The 14077-nt window shown below is 34.4% G+C and overlaps 1 protein-coding gene across 1 annotated transcript in view; it reads left to right on the top strand.

Annotated features, from left to right (window-relative positions):
• Positions 1–12498, top strand: part of FMN1 (formin 1) — a gene marked incomplete at both ends in the record, with an annotated part of 140116 nt that extends 127618 nt beyond the window's left edge. The window contains 2 exons of the mRNA XM_082317960.1: positions 11308–11392; positions 12454–12498. Coding sequence (XP_082174086.1) covers positions 11308–11392; positions 12454–12498 — 130 coding nt within the window. The remainder of the gene's footprint in view (positions 1–11307; positions 11393–12453) is intronic.
• Positions 12499–14077: the final 1579 nt, after the last annotated feature.

Here is a 14077-nt window from a genome sequence, read left to right as displayed (position 1 = left end):
CAGTGGGGCTCAGGTTCATGTAGAAGTAGATTTTTAAAGGACAAGATGTAGAAATTATAAATTTCCAATTACCAGCCTCATCAACATTGTTTTACAAATATTACAGGTTTTAAACCCTTGAAAGTTGTAGCTTTTTGTATCGTCTATGTTATCATTAGATTGATTTTAGAAGCTGACAACTCCAAACATTTACAAAGAATCTTTTATTTCCTTATGTCTAGATCAATATGCAAATTTGGTTTACATGTTAAAAACTGTGTAAAATAAACAGTCACTAGCAGATTGCTATAATCATGATAAGGATCATCTCAGGGATATATTTTCTGCTGAATCATGACTTATTTTTGTTCCAAAAGCAGTTCAGAGGTATAGAAACTAACTACCCAAGCAGAAAAAAAATCTAGACCATACATCCATTCCTTTTTATGTAATTAGCACATTGCTGATGGGATACAATGATGCTGTCAAAGAAATTGATTTTAAATGCCTTGTAAATGTTTTAACACTACATAACTTCTTAAACCTTCTTAATACAATATTCAAGAAATCTTTGTAAGTATACTGCTATATTCTGTGCTTTCCTACTGGGGTGCGATGAGAATTTCTCATGGTTTAATAATTATATAAATAAAATGTACAAATAAAAATACAGCACTAATATTTCATCAGCTCCTTTGATGGATACCTTTATTCCTATTCATAAATGTAAAGCAATACCAGTAGAATGCAGAGCATCAGTTACTATAATACTTCAAAGCGCTAACACTTTCTGGATTACATAGACGGTTCACTTCAAATTATTTTTACTAAGTTTCATTAATGTCAAAAGGACAATTCGTTGTCCTTTACGTTCAAAATTTGGGTGATTCATTTAAGACAATGAGCTGCTGAAATGAAGACGCTTGTGTAATAAGTAAATTAGAATGACAGAAGAACTGTTTTCATCATCCTAAATTGTTTTGTAATGTGCTACTAAAAAGAAGAACATCATGAAATCAGTAGATTAGAATGATGGAAAAGCTATTTTCGTCACCTGAAAATGTCCTGTAAAGTCATGAGCACTTAAGGGTTCTGTTTTACAAAGTATGAGACTAACAGTTGATGAGCTGCTGTCCAAAAAAGTTTGAAAGCAAGCTAAGAGTCATTGTGCACATTAGTAACTGAAAACCTTAGTATGACAGGAATGGACAGCTGTCTTCCTTAACTGGCTAATTAATTGGATGCACTATTTGTTTTGCATTTTTAAAGATTGTAATTTAATTTAAAAAAATCTGTTTATCATGAACCAATTATTTTGTTTTGAAGGAATTTTAAAGAGGAAGAATTGGCAGTGTAAGTCAATATTTTCAAACTTGGGTTCTGAAACTGAGGTGGCGATATCCTTAAGTGAACACGTTTACAATTGAATTACCCTTCAAATTTCAGGCAGAGCTGCAGAAACAGTGTAAAATGGGTCTGAATTAGCTAGTCACATAGATACCCAAAAATGGATTTCATTGTATACATTTATATAGGAATGTTAATATTGGATTATAAATTGTCTCTCAAGAAATATGGCTCAGAAAAGTCACAATTTAATTATAATATGCAGAATTATCATTATGCAAAGGTCTAACTAAACATGTATTATGTTAAAACTTATAGTAGTAAAAATATGTTGAAAGATCTAAGATTCCAAAATGAAAATTATCAAAATCAAAATTTATACTCAAAACTAACTACTTTGCGTTGTATAACAGACAACTTTAAAATCTTTGAACTTCAGAAACTGCCTTGAACTAAATGACAGCCTCAGCTGCAAGAGCCTGTTTTGTCTAAAAACTACTTGGCTCCCAAATGTAACACAACTGTAGAAATCTAATTAGATTTCTATGAGACTTTTTCTTAAAGCAAAGGAAACACTTTAACTGAGCTGCCCTGCATTTAACCTACCGTGAAAATAAATTAGCTCCCTGCAAAATATAGTTGAATCATTGTCTCTTTCCTGGACAAAATTTCCACACCATTTAGGAATGCAAGACAGAGTTACAGAGAGATAACAAACCTAGATTGATATGATTATGATATGATATGATTGATATGATATGATATGATAAACAAATGACTATAGAGATAAAATGAAGAAAATTTTCAAAACCGTATTCCTGACAGGAATGTGATGACAGTTTTCTCTCAGACATAGTATTCCCTTCAATATCAGAATGCAACTACAGTACAATAAAATTTGCTTTGATGATCACCTCTTCATCTCTGACAAATGGCTTAATGTAAATGCACCATAATACTCACCAAATGTTGGAGACTTTTGTTTTGTTTTGCTTCAAAACCCAGTTTTGTTGCTGATAGCTTTATAATTTAGTATGTCTGTGCATCCAGGTACATCAACTGCTTTTATGCTTTCTTCTGTTTATAAAATTTTGAGATGATAACTGAATTGAAGATTAAAACAAAGGTATATTTTTTTGGCAACAAGGCACTTACACCATGGTAGATTGCATATAATTCCATGCTCACTTCCTTTTCTTAGACTACTAATTTTATTTGCAGTGGGCAAGTCTATGAATTCAGAATCAAAATAAATATATATTTATAACAACTTAAATACTTTATATATATATATATATGAGTGCCTATATAAGTCTATTAAAGCATTCAAGATCTGTTAAAGTATATTTTAAGAGGATATCCTAGCCAAGTCTGAATATAGGGAAAAAGTATAAATACAGAAAAAATACTAATAGTTTGCAGTGAGTAGTTTCATGACAGACTGTGATTGTATGTTTTACAAAAGAAATGTGACACGGATTAAATACAAAATAATTAGATATAAAAGGAATTATTGCTGTTAATTTGACCTGCTGCTTACACTGCAAAGATAAGATTGCTACAGTAGTTACCGTACTGGATTAAGCCATCTCTTTCACATTGAACATACATACAAATTTTATAGGTCAGAATTCAGTAAAGAAAAAGAGAATCGAAGTTTGTCTCTATAGCTAAGAAGACATAATAATTATTTAATGAACAGAATTATATATTTCATGTCAAAAATAGGAAAAAAGTCCTATTTTTTAATGGTACCTTTTATAAAAGGTCCTTTTTTAAAAATGCTTTCTTTGTTCTTGAATTTCATCTCTAGCACAAAACATGTTGACAGTTTCAGCTTAATCTTGTGAAAAAAGACATGGTGATTTTTTTTTTTTTGCCACAAAGGCAATAACAGGTTTGAAAACCAGAAGCTCTGACTGTAGCAGTGTAGGTAGCTAATGGTAAAGATGAAAATGTCCTAACAAAAGAAAAAGCGCTGAGCAGTGCCCAACTAATTTTTGTTTATTATAGTAAATTGGAGCTGGCTATAGCTTTCTACCCAACTCTTCCATTTATTAAATACAGAATGAAGTCATGGCTCTCTGTTTCTGCACAGAAAAAGAGTAAGTCTGGGGAGTCCTTGTTTGTAACACCACATGGTTGTAAGAGATAACATATAAATTGCAAAATCTCTTAGCAGTGCTGGCCAATACAATATTTAATATTTTTCACCATTGATGAAGCTAATTATGAGACTATCTTGTGCCTAACAAATGACTGAAATTTGACAAAGACACTTGCCATAGAGGAACTAGCGGATTATATTTTCATTCTCAATATCACAGTGAGCAAGGAAGAGAAATAATCTTTGGTTCAAGACATTGTATCTATTTTAGAAGACCAGATTTGTTTTATAGTTCGATTTTAAAAAGTTAATTTCTCTTTCATCTACTGTATGTCATGTGTATGTTACCTAAGACAATGAGAGTCAGTGAGAGTCTAGATTTGCAGCCATTTTGATCAATTTGTACTATGGTAGAACACTCTGTACTGAGCATTAGTCAAACACTCCAAAATAGGGTATCATCCAGTTATCATACAATCTGCATGTATGATAAAAGCCAAAAGATGAGTGTAACAGATGTTGTTTATTTCATTTGATATTAAACTAATGGTCTACTAAGGCAAACTGACATGACAACATAAATGAGTTTTAAGGAAATATTTGAAATATGATCATTAGGATCACTAGGTGACTTTATGATTTATGCTGGGAGTTCCTTGTGCACATAGTTGCAATATCGGGAAAAGGCAACATATTTATGAGAAAATTTGATCAATGAGCCCTACAGCATTACCAGGCTGGAGGGTAATGGTTCATTGTCATAGAAAAGCTTTTGGAGTGAGTTTAAGTTAATAGTGATTGAGTAAAGAGAGAGAAGAGAAGAAGGTGACATTCTACATGTCTACACTCCACATGCATTTTGAGTAGATTTTAGGTGGCCAGTGTAGCCTTTGTGTATACCAGAAAAGTGGGGTTGAAGTAGCTGATACATGAATTAATGAAGAGTTGTACCAGATTGTTTAGCAATTCAGACAGAGAAAAAAAGGGAGGATTTTTACATGTTTCTGAGGTTAAGGTGTAGCTATGGGGCAAATTGAGGAGATAATTACAAATTACAGGCCTGTACTACAAAACAGAAATGGCTATTTCCCATAGATGATACAATAGATCTGGCAAAGTGCTGCGTCAAGGCTCTTGCTCTTGAAAAGACAGGTGTTTCTTTTTAGGTGTTATTAGGAAAGCACTATACAACAAAACAGAAACCATCACTGAATCATTATATGAATCTACAGTTATCCATACGTAGTTCTTCTCCAGAAGGGTGTGGTAGAGCTAGGAGAGGTAAGAATAAGAACGATCAGGTACAGAACAGCTTCTGCATAAGGAATCATTTAAATAAAGGGGAATTCTTTGGCTTGGAAAGGACCCTACTGAAAAGGATACGATAGGGATCTGTACAAGCATGAAGGTTGAATGGGAAATAGTTATTACATACCTCATCTAATACAACAGTTGACACGCATCAAATGAAATTAGCAAGTCGCTGGTACAAGCCAAATGCAGTGATGCCTCTTTACAGTAGGCATACTTAAACCGTTGAACACTGCCACAAGATGTCACAGATGCCAAAAGCTTGCATTGCTTCTGAATGGTGACAGTACAAATTCATATTAGAAAAATCCATGAAGGACTGTGACATATGAAGAGAGTTCCCAGCTGCGGAAGTATTCTGGGGATTATCACTGTATGCTTTAGCTGTCCTTATATGCTCCTAGGTATCTGCCAGTGGCCATCTCAGATGGGCTGAAACCTATTTTTGATCTGAATTGGTGTAGCCTTTTTCTTCCTATTGGTTTTTCTTATGCACTAGCTTTCCTAAAGGCATAAAAATAGATTTTTTTTCTTGTGACTACAGAGCTAAAATTTCTCACCCACTTTATACAGATAATCAAAACACTGTTGGTACATCCAGAAAAAATAGAAGCATATCAAGTGTATTAGCAATTTGAGGTTTGGAGACAAATTCCACTGAAAACATACATTTTACTGTATTTGTACTGATTTAGTTAGTGAACATTTATTCTAAATGCAATTTAAAGATTTGATCAATAATGACCAAGTCCTTTCCAGAAGATTTAAGCATGAAGGTTTGATCAGGCAATTGTATTGTACAACATGGTAATAGAAGTGGACAATGTTCAAAGTTCATAGTCTGTTATAAGGCTCCTAATTGTGAAGCTAACCAAGAACTCTATAAAATCATCTGCCAGGCCAGGTAATACGCAGGCATCTGTCTTCTAAAATTTTGAGACTGAAGTGTAGCCTGTTATATTGCATGGGCTAACTGTTTTCAGGAAACAGTGCTATTACTTAAGGATTAGCTTATGGGCTGCATACAGAAATTATCATATGACTGAGAGCAGTAAGGCATGTAACACATGAAAGGAATTTGAGCTATGGGAATATTAGTGTCTCAAGGGGAGTCACTGTTCAGCTGGGTTAAGGATGTGGGCTGGGTATGCAGCTTGGCTCTAGGTTGGACAGTTGATGTTGACTGTAGCTACCCCTGCTTGTTCATCTCCACCCATATCTGAAGATTTGGATTGCACAATTCCTATGCCAACACAGTCTTATGGGAGAAGTTTGAACTTCAAGTCATGGAGAGCTCAAGTGGCACAGAATTGTCATTCCAAGCTATTTCATAACCCATAGCTATCCACATAACCCACCAGCTGCATGGAAGGAGCTGTAGAAGCAAAGAGAATGGATTATTCCAGAATATCAAGAAGTTGAGAGTGAACCAGATAATTTGGTCTCTGTGTTTGCACACCAGCAGAGCCGGAACATACACGAGTAGCAACTGGCTTGTTTAGAAGGGATTATAGTTTTCCCAACTGGGGGCTTTAGAGCATAGAGTGTGCTAGCTGACACTTTCTTCTGTCTGACTTGAATAGGAGGCAGGGGTGAAAATTACAATGAGTTTATCTGGCTAGTCCCTGGCTTGATAATATCTTTTCCTGTAAGGAGGAAAAGTATTTTCATGAGCTTATGAAGGATACTTTTAATAAATATGGGCTTATGTTTATATCTAGTTTCTGTGTCCCTAGTTACAAAATAAAAATAATAATTTTGAATAAAAATAATGTTGTTATTTTTCACTAATATCTCCTAACCTGACTTGCATCCAATTTATAGAGGCAGGAAAAAGCCAATTATAATCTCATTGCTTATTGTAAAGATCCATATGCAGTATTGGAGTCACGGTTCTCCTATTTAAAAACACATTGTTTTGATAATATCATTCAGTTTTGTTTTCCATATTGTGTGGTAATGTGCAATACTGCTCAGTATTACACTTGATACCACATCTTCTTTATTCATTAAGGTATATTGACCTCTTTTGCTCACTGTTGAAGGAGAGTAACTTTTCTTTTGAACACATCCATGTTGCAGCTGCTCAGATTTCAAGGCTTAACCAACCTGCATTCCTTAATTTTTTGGCCTGATGTTATTGCTTGCTAAATTAGCACCTGCACACCTTTTCTCTCTGTGTTGTGATTCAGCTATTCTACCATCCTTTCAGGTCTCTCTGTCCTCTGCAGTGCTCTCTGTTCAAAAGTGTCCTTGTCACTATTTTTCTAACGTGTTTTACTACACATTTCTACCCCTTCTTGCTTTTCTGTTTTAGATATACTTCTGTTGAATTTTCTATTCCCCTTTCTTCCTCCTTGATTTCACATCTATTAGATTCAATCCCAATTTCTCTTCCGCGTAATCTCTAAAACATGGCTAGACTAGTGTGGTCATCCATGCTATTTTATACTGGTATAGGAAGAAAAAAATCTTTCCATTGGGTCCATTGCTTTGCACATCTCCAAACTCCCCCTCATGGTCATGCCTCTGTAAATGTCCGGTTCATGTGAGCTGCTCCCCTGCACGTTAATTCACACGACAAAAACTCAGAAGAAAGGGGTATAGAGTGATTGGTGGGATGCTTAGTTCATGTTGTTCAGTGAGTTGCCTGTGAGTTGTAAATTGTGGAGCTCTATCTGAGGGCTTGATTCTGCTACTGTTTCTCCAGGATAAGGCTCTTGAGGAGATTCTTGTCAGAATACATATTAATTGAACTTCCCTAAGTTGAAAAATTTATCAGTCCCTATTATCTTTCCAGCTGGTTATTGTACTATCTTAATCATTTTCCTGCCTCTCTAGGGAGCCTTTTTACTATGTAAGATTCTGCATGCTGTCCCAACTTCTATTTGGTGTCTCATGTAACACTTAAGTAACGAACGAGCTTCAGTAACAAGATGAAGTGAGTAAACATTTCAAGCCCATACTTTGTAAATCTCACCCCCTAAGCAGTGTCACTAAGACACATTTAGTCTAGTAAATCTACAGTAAATGTTGTAGTAATGTTTTTCAAAGTCCTCTTTAGATGTTTTCTTGGCCCTTATACTGAACAGAAGACTTCAGTGTATTTCCCATATTCCCTCAAATTCTTTTCTATTCCACCTGATTTCTATACAGTATAAATGTTAAAATTGCCCACCTTCATTATCATCTAATATAACTGCAGTTACTCACAAGGAAGAAGGGAAATTTAACAGAATATTTATTTACCTTACATTTTGACTTACATTCTGTCACCTAGCTTTTGTTTTACTTCAAACAGACTTTGAACAAGTAATTGCTGAACAATAAAAAGTAGTCAAGGAAGTTTATACTTTTATAAGAAGAAGTTAAGCAATTTACATCTATATAAATTCTCATAAACTACAATTAATGCCTTAACTTTATAATACATTTAATAGGGTTTTTTTACATTAATTAAAAATAATAGTATGTTGTATGGTTTATCTGCAGATTGGTTAATAACATAATATATGGGTCTAAGAAAAGATCAGAAAATAATTAGTAGTTTAGTTCTATCCTTTTGAATGTACTTTATTTGTAGTTTTCTTCTTTCTGTACCTTATCTCTAATTTTACTTCTAATTTTAATATACTTTTAATTTTTAGTATTTTAATGAAAATCTTTTCAAAGTTATGATATTATATGATTTATACAAATGGGAAATTATTTCTATTTGTGCTAAGGAAAGGTGAACAGAGAAGCAGCATACCCAAGCTGAATTAACAGAGTTTGTCTAGTCACTAGCTAATCATTCTCTGAGTGTGATTTGTTTGTTTTTACTTATCTGTTTCAGTAACACTCAGTCAAACATTGTGCACACATTCAACAAGATGTGGGTAAAGAATATTGTGTGTGTTTGTAAGTTTTGATGAAAGGCTGTCATAGCTTTTAACGGACAATTAAAATTATGTGTTCTTATCTAGGGTTTTTTTAAATAAAAGTAAAATAATGGAAAAAATATGAAGATTAGACTTCTGCTGTTAGCCAATTTTATGTTTTTGAATTTGATAGTTTTCATACTATCTCATTTTTCTCATTTCAAGGATAGTGCTTCCAAACACAATAGCCAGTTCTAGTATCCTGTCCATGTTTAACAAAGAATTATTTTTATTTATAAGGCACCTTTACAGCATGGGTGCGTCACTGATGTAATTACTGAGCTAACTACTTTCTTAAAATTGAGCCATCTGATTTAAAAAAGCTCCTAAAGAATTACATTTCTTTTAAATTATGCACTTATGGTTCTGATAATGCCTGCTAATCTTATCAGTCATATGTTAGCAAAGTGGTGGCTTTTGTCCCTAGGACACCAAAGTGTAATATATAATTAGTTTGTCATTTTTATGAGCGAAGTATCACGTGATTCAAATCATGTTAGTGAGCTGGTTTATTTTTATTTTGTACTCCAAACTATGCATTCTGTTTTAAAAAATCCAGGTTTCCTGGAAATTGTGCAACTATGGAGTAAAATGCACAGAGCTAGGCCTAGATCAGTGACAGGCGTAATTTTCTTTTTAAGTCTAAAAGTTTATAATTCCTAGAATTCTCCCTTCAGATGAAAATATGGACTCTAAACATTTAAAAATTATTTGGAAAACACTCCTAGGACCAAGGAGAATGTGATCAAAAAGAAAATGTGCTCAAAATAGGGAAGAGTTTAGAAGTTGATCCCTTGGTGTGATTCTGCTGAACCTGAATATTGTCACTTGAAATACATCATCATCTTTGCATAAACTTCGTAGCTGTGAGGAACAGCATGCTGTCCAGTGGCTGCTATCATCCATCATTAAGAAGTAAACTGTGCTGATTAACAACAAATTGTAAAAAGATGGAATGATGTGTTGTTGCTTGGTTGTTTACCTGTAGAAACAGGGAACACTAATTAAATTTTAAAAATACTTCAGATATATTTAGAATTGTACAGAATAATGATTTCATATTTGTGTATTTGAGCCTGTACTTACAGCTTGAATCAATGTTGTAGCTAAATAGTGTTGAAAATAATTTTACTTAAAAGTAGTGTAACTGTTTCCTCCTGTTCTTAAGCACTGGGATGTGAGACAACATGAATAACTACCTAGCAGAAGCTTCTAAAATACACAGCTCAGAGAAGGAATTTTAGTTTCTGACACTGAGCATTGATAAACACAATAATGAACTCATGAATGTGTTCTCTATTTTTAAAATAAGTTGTCCAGAATCTGGTTTGCTGCTAGTGTTACAGCAAGGAAGTACACACCAGTAATTGCGGCTATAATCCACTTTCCTTTTTGCTTTTCTTCCAAAATTCCTCAAAAATTGAGTGTGTCGAAAGTGTTTTGAACTGGACATGGTATTTTAAATACTTTTTGACTGGCCGTAGCAATTATTTCTGCCAATGGAAAAAATTAAATAAGAGAAGAAAGTAGAATTTTTCAGTTCAAGAGTGCCAAGAAATGTGGTGTTTATAGTAAAGGACTGATTTGGTGTGCATTAGTGAAAATTAGTTTGCTGAGTTCTCCTTGCTTGTAAAAATTAACTCGCAACTTCTTTCCCTCTGCATTTTGCATATAGAATTGTAAACTAGGTGTTTATAGCATCAGCATTTTAAAAGCACTGATAGCTGGGCAGATCCTGTCTTAGGAGTGCCAAGATTTTTTTTTTTCCTTTTTATCACTGTTTAGCACATAATTTCCCCTGCCCTTTCCACTGTCTGTAAGAGGAGAGTCAAGTCCCTTTTTGTTAAATTCTTTGTTTCTCCTTTTCCTCCTGATTAAGCTTCTGATTAGGTTCTTCTTGTTAAGGCCCCACAGAAACAAGGGTTCTGTATGCAAGACCCTAAGAGCAAAAGGCAAGAAACTGAGGAGTCAGATCTGTGTTCTTCTTTCCCCTTATCTCAATAGTGCTTTCAGTAGGCTGGTCTGTAGCTGCACACAAGATAGGTTTAACTACCCCTAGACAAGAACCCCTTCTAATTTGCCTCTCCTCCTATTACCAGATCAGTGAGGCCGGTCAATTCCATGTAAAGCAACAGGGAAAACATTAAGGAAAAACTGGCAGATGCTTTCATTTCAAGGTTTTCAGGGGAAATATAATGTGTAGCCTGGCACGTGGCCTACTAAAATAGTATATTCTATATATACAACAGATTGAGCCAGCTAGCTTTTGGGTTTTTTCAGAGGAGTATCTTCTTGCCTTGACACTGCAGCTTTTTTGGTCGGAAAGATACTCCACAAAACCCAGGTACTCCATAAAACCCAGATTCTGCAAGAACAGAGAGATTGTTTGCCTGGTGACATTTTCAGTGAGCAATACAGGCAGATTGTCCTTTTGCTTTTGATTTTCTCTATTTAAAAATGTGCTCTGATTTACTTTTGGTACTTTATTAAGTGCCTTTGAATAGTAATAGCAGTTTGTTGGGTTAACATGCCTAAAAAAAGCTAGGGTGATGGTTCTTACAGATAGAGTATATACCAAGCAGAGCCAGAATATCTTTAATTTCTTTGAATCTAATGATGTCTTTTCTATATATTTTGTTTCAGAATTAAAGTGGCTCAACAATCAGTAAGCAAGTTAACTGCAGAGAAGAAAGTTGAAACGAAGAAAATCAATCCTACAGCTAGCCTGGTATGATGTGTTTCTCAGTATGACGTTCAGAAGGGGTTTTATGACACTATTCTTGTCATTCAGAATGATGGCGGGTTTCTGCTGCTGTTGAAGTGTGACATAGTATGCTAAGTTTGAACGTAGCAGAGTGATTTTCTTCCCAAGGAGAAATCTTTAAGCTTATGCCCCTATGCCCTAGTTGTGCCTAAGCATGGCTCTGCTATTTTAGATAACAAAATATGGTAAGAGCTTCTTTTCTCATTTCTTCCCCCCTTCCACTGAAGTCTTCTTGTATTTTCTTCCATGCTCTGTAGTGCATTGAGGCTCACTGCATATATTTGTCCAATGGCTGAGTGTGTGGGTTTTTTCAAAACCCTACAAAATCTTGTTTGCTTAGTTAAATAATGGTAGAAGGGATTAAATCCCCATTTTGTTCCTTGCTGTTTCCCAGGTTTTTTGATACGACACAAAAAGAGGATTAATAATCTACACTGTAGATAAAACCTTTTTTGTCTGTGCACAAGGCACAGAGGTTAGATCAGCATTTCTCAAACTGTAGGAAACAAGAGACTAAGGGAAGGAAATGTACATGAAGGAATCAGTATATTATTTCCATTCCCAGCAGAGCATATCAGTTGCAGGACAGGCAGCAGAGATACGAATGACTACACTTGCTTGGGAAGAGGTCATTAAACAACATAATCTAGCTAATGCTAAATTAGAGCCTTTATGTCAGCAGAAACCATTCCAGACAACAGAAGGTATTAGATTCACAAGAATTTGAAATGTATCTGGTTTTCTCTAGCTGCACTGGTCTTCACAGAGCTGTGTATTTTTAAAGGTACACAGTATTTGACAAGTGTGTAGCTAAAGCAAGCTCAGTTTCTCTACAGTAAGTAACGAACTGGTTCTGAGCCTGAGTTCTGAGTGCTCCAGGTGTTATTTTTTTTTAATTAAAGAAAACTCTAGTCTACTGTGACTCGTTTAGTACTTCTCAGACTTCTAGGCCAAATGCTCATGGCAACTTGAGAGGAGATGGAAAATTATAGACAAGAATGATAATAAAACTCTTTCTCTAACAGAAAGAAAGACTACGTCAGAAGGAAGCCAATGTGACTGCCAACTGAAAGAAGAAAGATGAAAATGATAGTGTGACTTCATACTTGCATGATGCTTTACTACACCCATGGCCCAGGGAGCACCTTATATTTGATACTGAATTCTGCTTTGCTGATCTGTTCCAAGACAATCCACTAAAGACTTTTCAGTTCCTTCGGAGGGGTTTGTACATTCAGTGGAGGGAATTCTAAGGTTTTTACATGGCAAGCCAAAATTATTTTCTGTAACTCTTCCTTACATTGCTTAAAATGTATCTGGTTGTTAATGGTTATTTAAAGTACTCTTTGCATAATGCGTTAATATGGAAGAGCTAAAATGAGCATTTTGAATGCTGAGTTAAGTAATGACTAACAACCTGTAGGTTATTTACAGGGCTTTGTGTAGATGAGAGCAAATATGCCATTCAGCTCACAAAAGACTATTACATCATAGTTTTTGTTACTTGAGCAGTAACTGAAGTAAAATTGACTGATTTAAATAATTTTATGGTGTTTAAGTATTGGATGCATCTTTCTAAAACTGATTAAATGTAATTATAGATTTATCCTGTATTTTACTATAAAATTTTTATAGAAGCTTCAGCTTATGCCATACATTGAAATGGAAACAATATTTTGCACATGAAAAAGAATAGCTTCAAATTCTTTAGTTTTATGATTGATGGCATAACTGATTCATTATTTTTATGCTTTTAACCTAACATTTCCTAAATTTTGAGCTTCAAAAGAAAAATGATAAAAATGTATATTTTTATTTCATTATATATTGAAAATATCAATTCCATAAAATGATGGGTTTATTAGTCATTATTCATTGAACTAAAATACAACAATGTGTCTCCATGAAGTTGCACATTTGCCATTAAATCTCTGGCTTTCGATTCTATTGAAAGCTTTCTTTTAAACAGTGAATATCTCACTCTAAAATATATTATGCAGCCTGCTCTTATCCCCCTATATTTGTATGAAGAAATTGTCCAGCATATATATTAAATTTAATTTAATAAGTAAAACTTGAGGAAGAAATAAGAGTCTCGCTGTCCTCCTGTAACATTATAACCATTGCCTGTAATGTAGCAGAGCCTGAAAAAAGTCCTACAGAATATCCATTGTTACTTGAAGATTCTTACTGCATTTTAAGGATTTGGACTCTTAGAAGGAGAGATCTTGAAGCAGAGGTTAATTTAAGGTAAAACAGAAAAGTGATTTTTAAGTACACTATCTAAAAAGTAGATAATGGCCTATAAATAGGAACGACAAACTGGAGAAAATCTGCTTCTGCTTGCTGTCTGTAAGAGAGAAATCCCTTTCTTTATGGTAATGGTGTCTGAAGTTGGTTATGAAGAGAAATTAGATGAAGCAAAAAAGTACAAAAAGGTAATGAGGGAAGGTATTAGTCCTTTGCTTAGGAACTGGAAAGAATATACATGAGACAGACATGGGTTATCCATATGGCAAATTAGGTAGAGAAACTGTGATGAAACCTAAGGCAAAGTCATCCCTAGAAGTGTATGCTTATTAAGAAAAACAACAGTTGTGGAGACCCCTGTTCATTAATTAACTTGAAGATTTCATATATTGCAGGTTT

This window comes from Platalea leucorodia, assembly GCF_965183815.1.
Source record: "Platalea leucorodia genome assembly, chromosome: 7".
Lineage (NCBI taxonomy): Eukaryota > Metazoa > Chordata > Aves > Pelecaniformes > Threskiornithidae > Platalea > Platalea leucorodia.
Note: the sequence above shows the minus strand (reverse complement) of the source record. Positions and strands in the feature narration are given on the sequence as shown.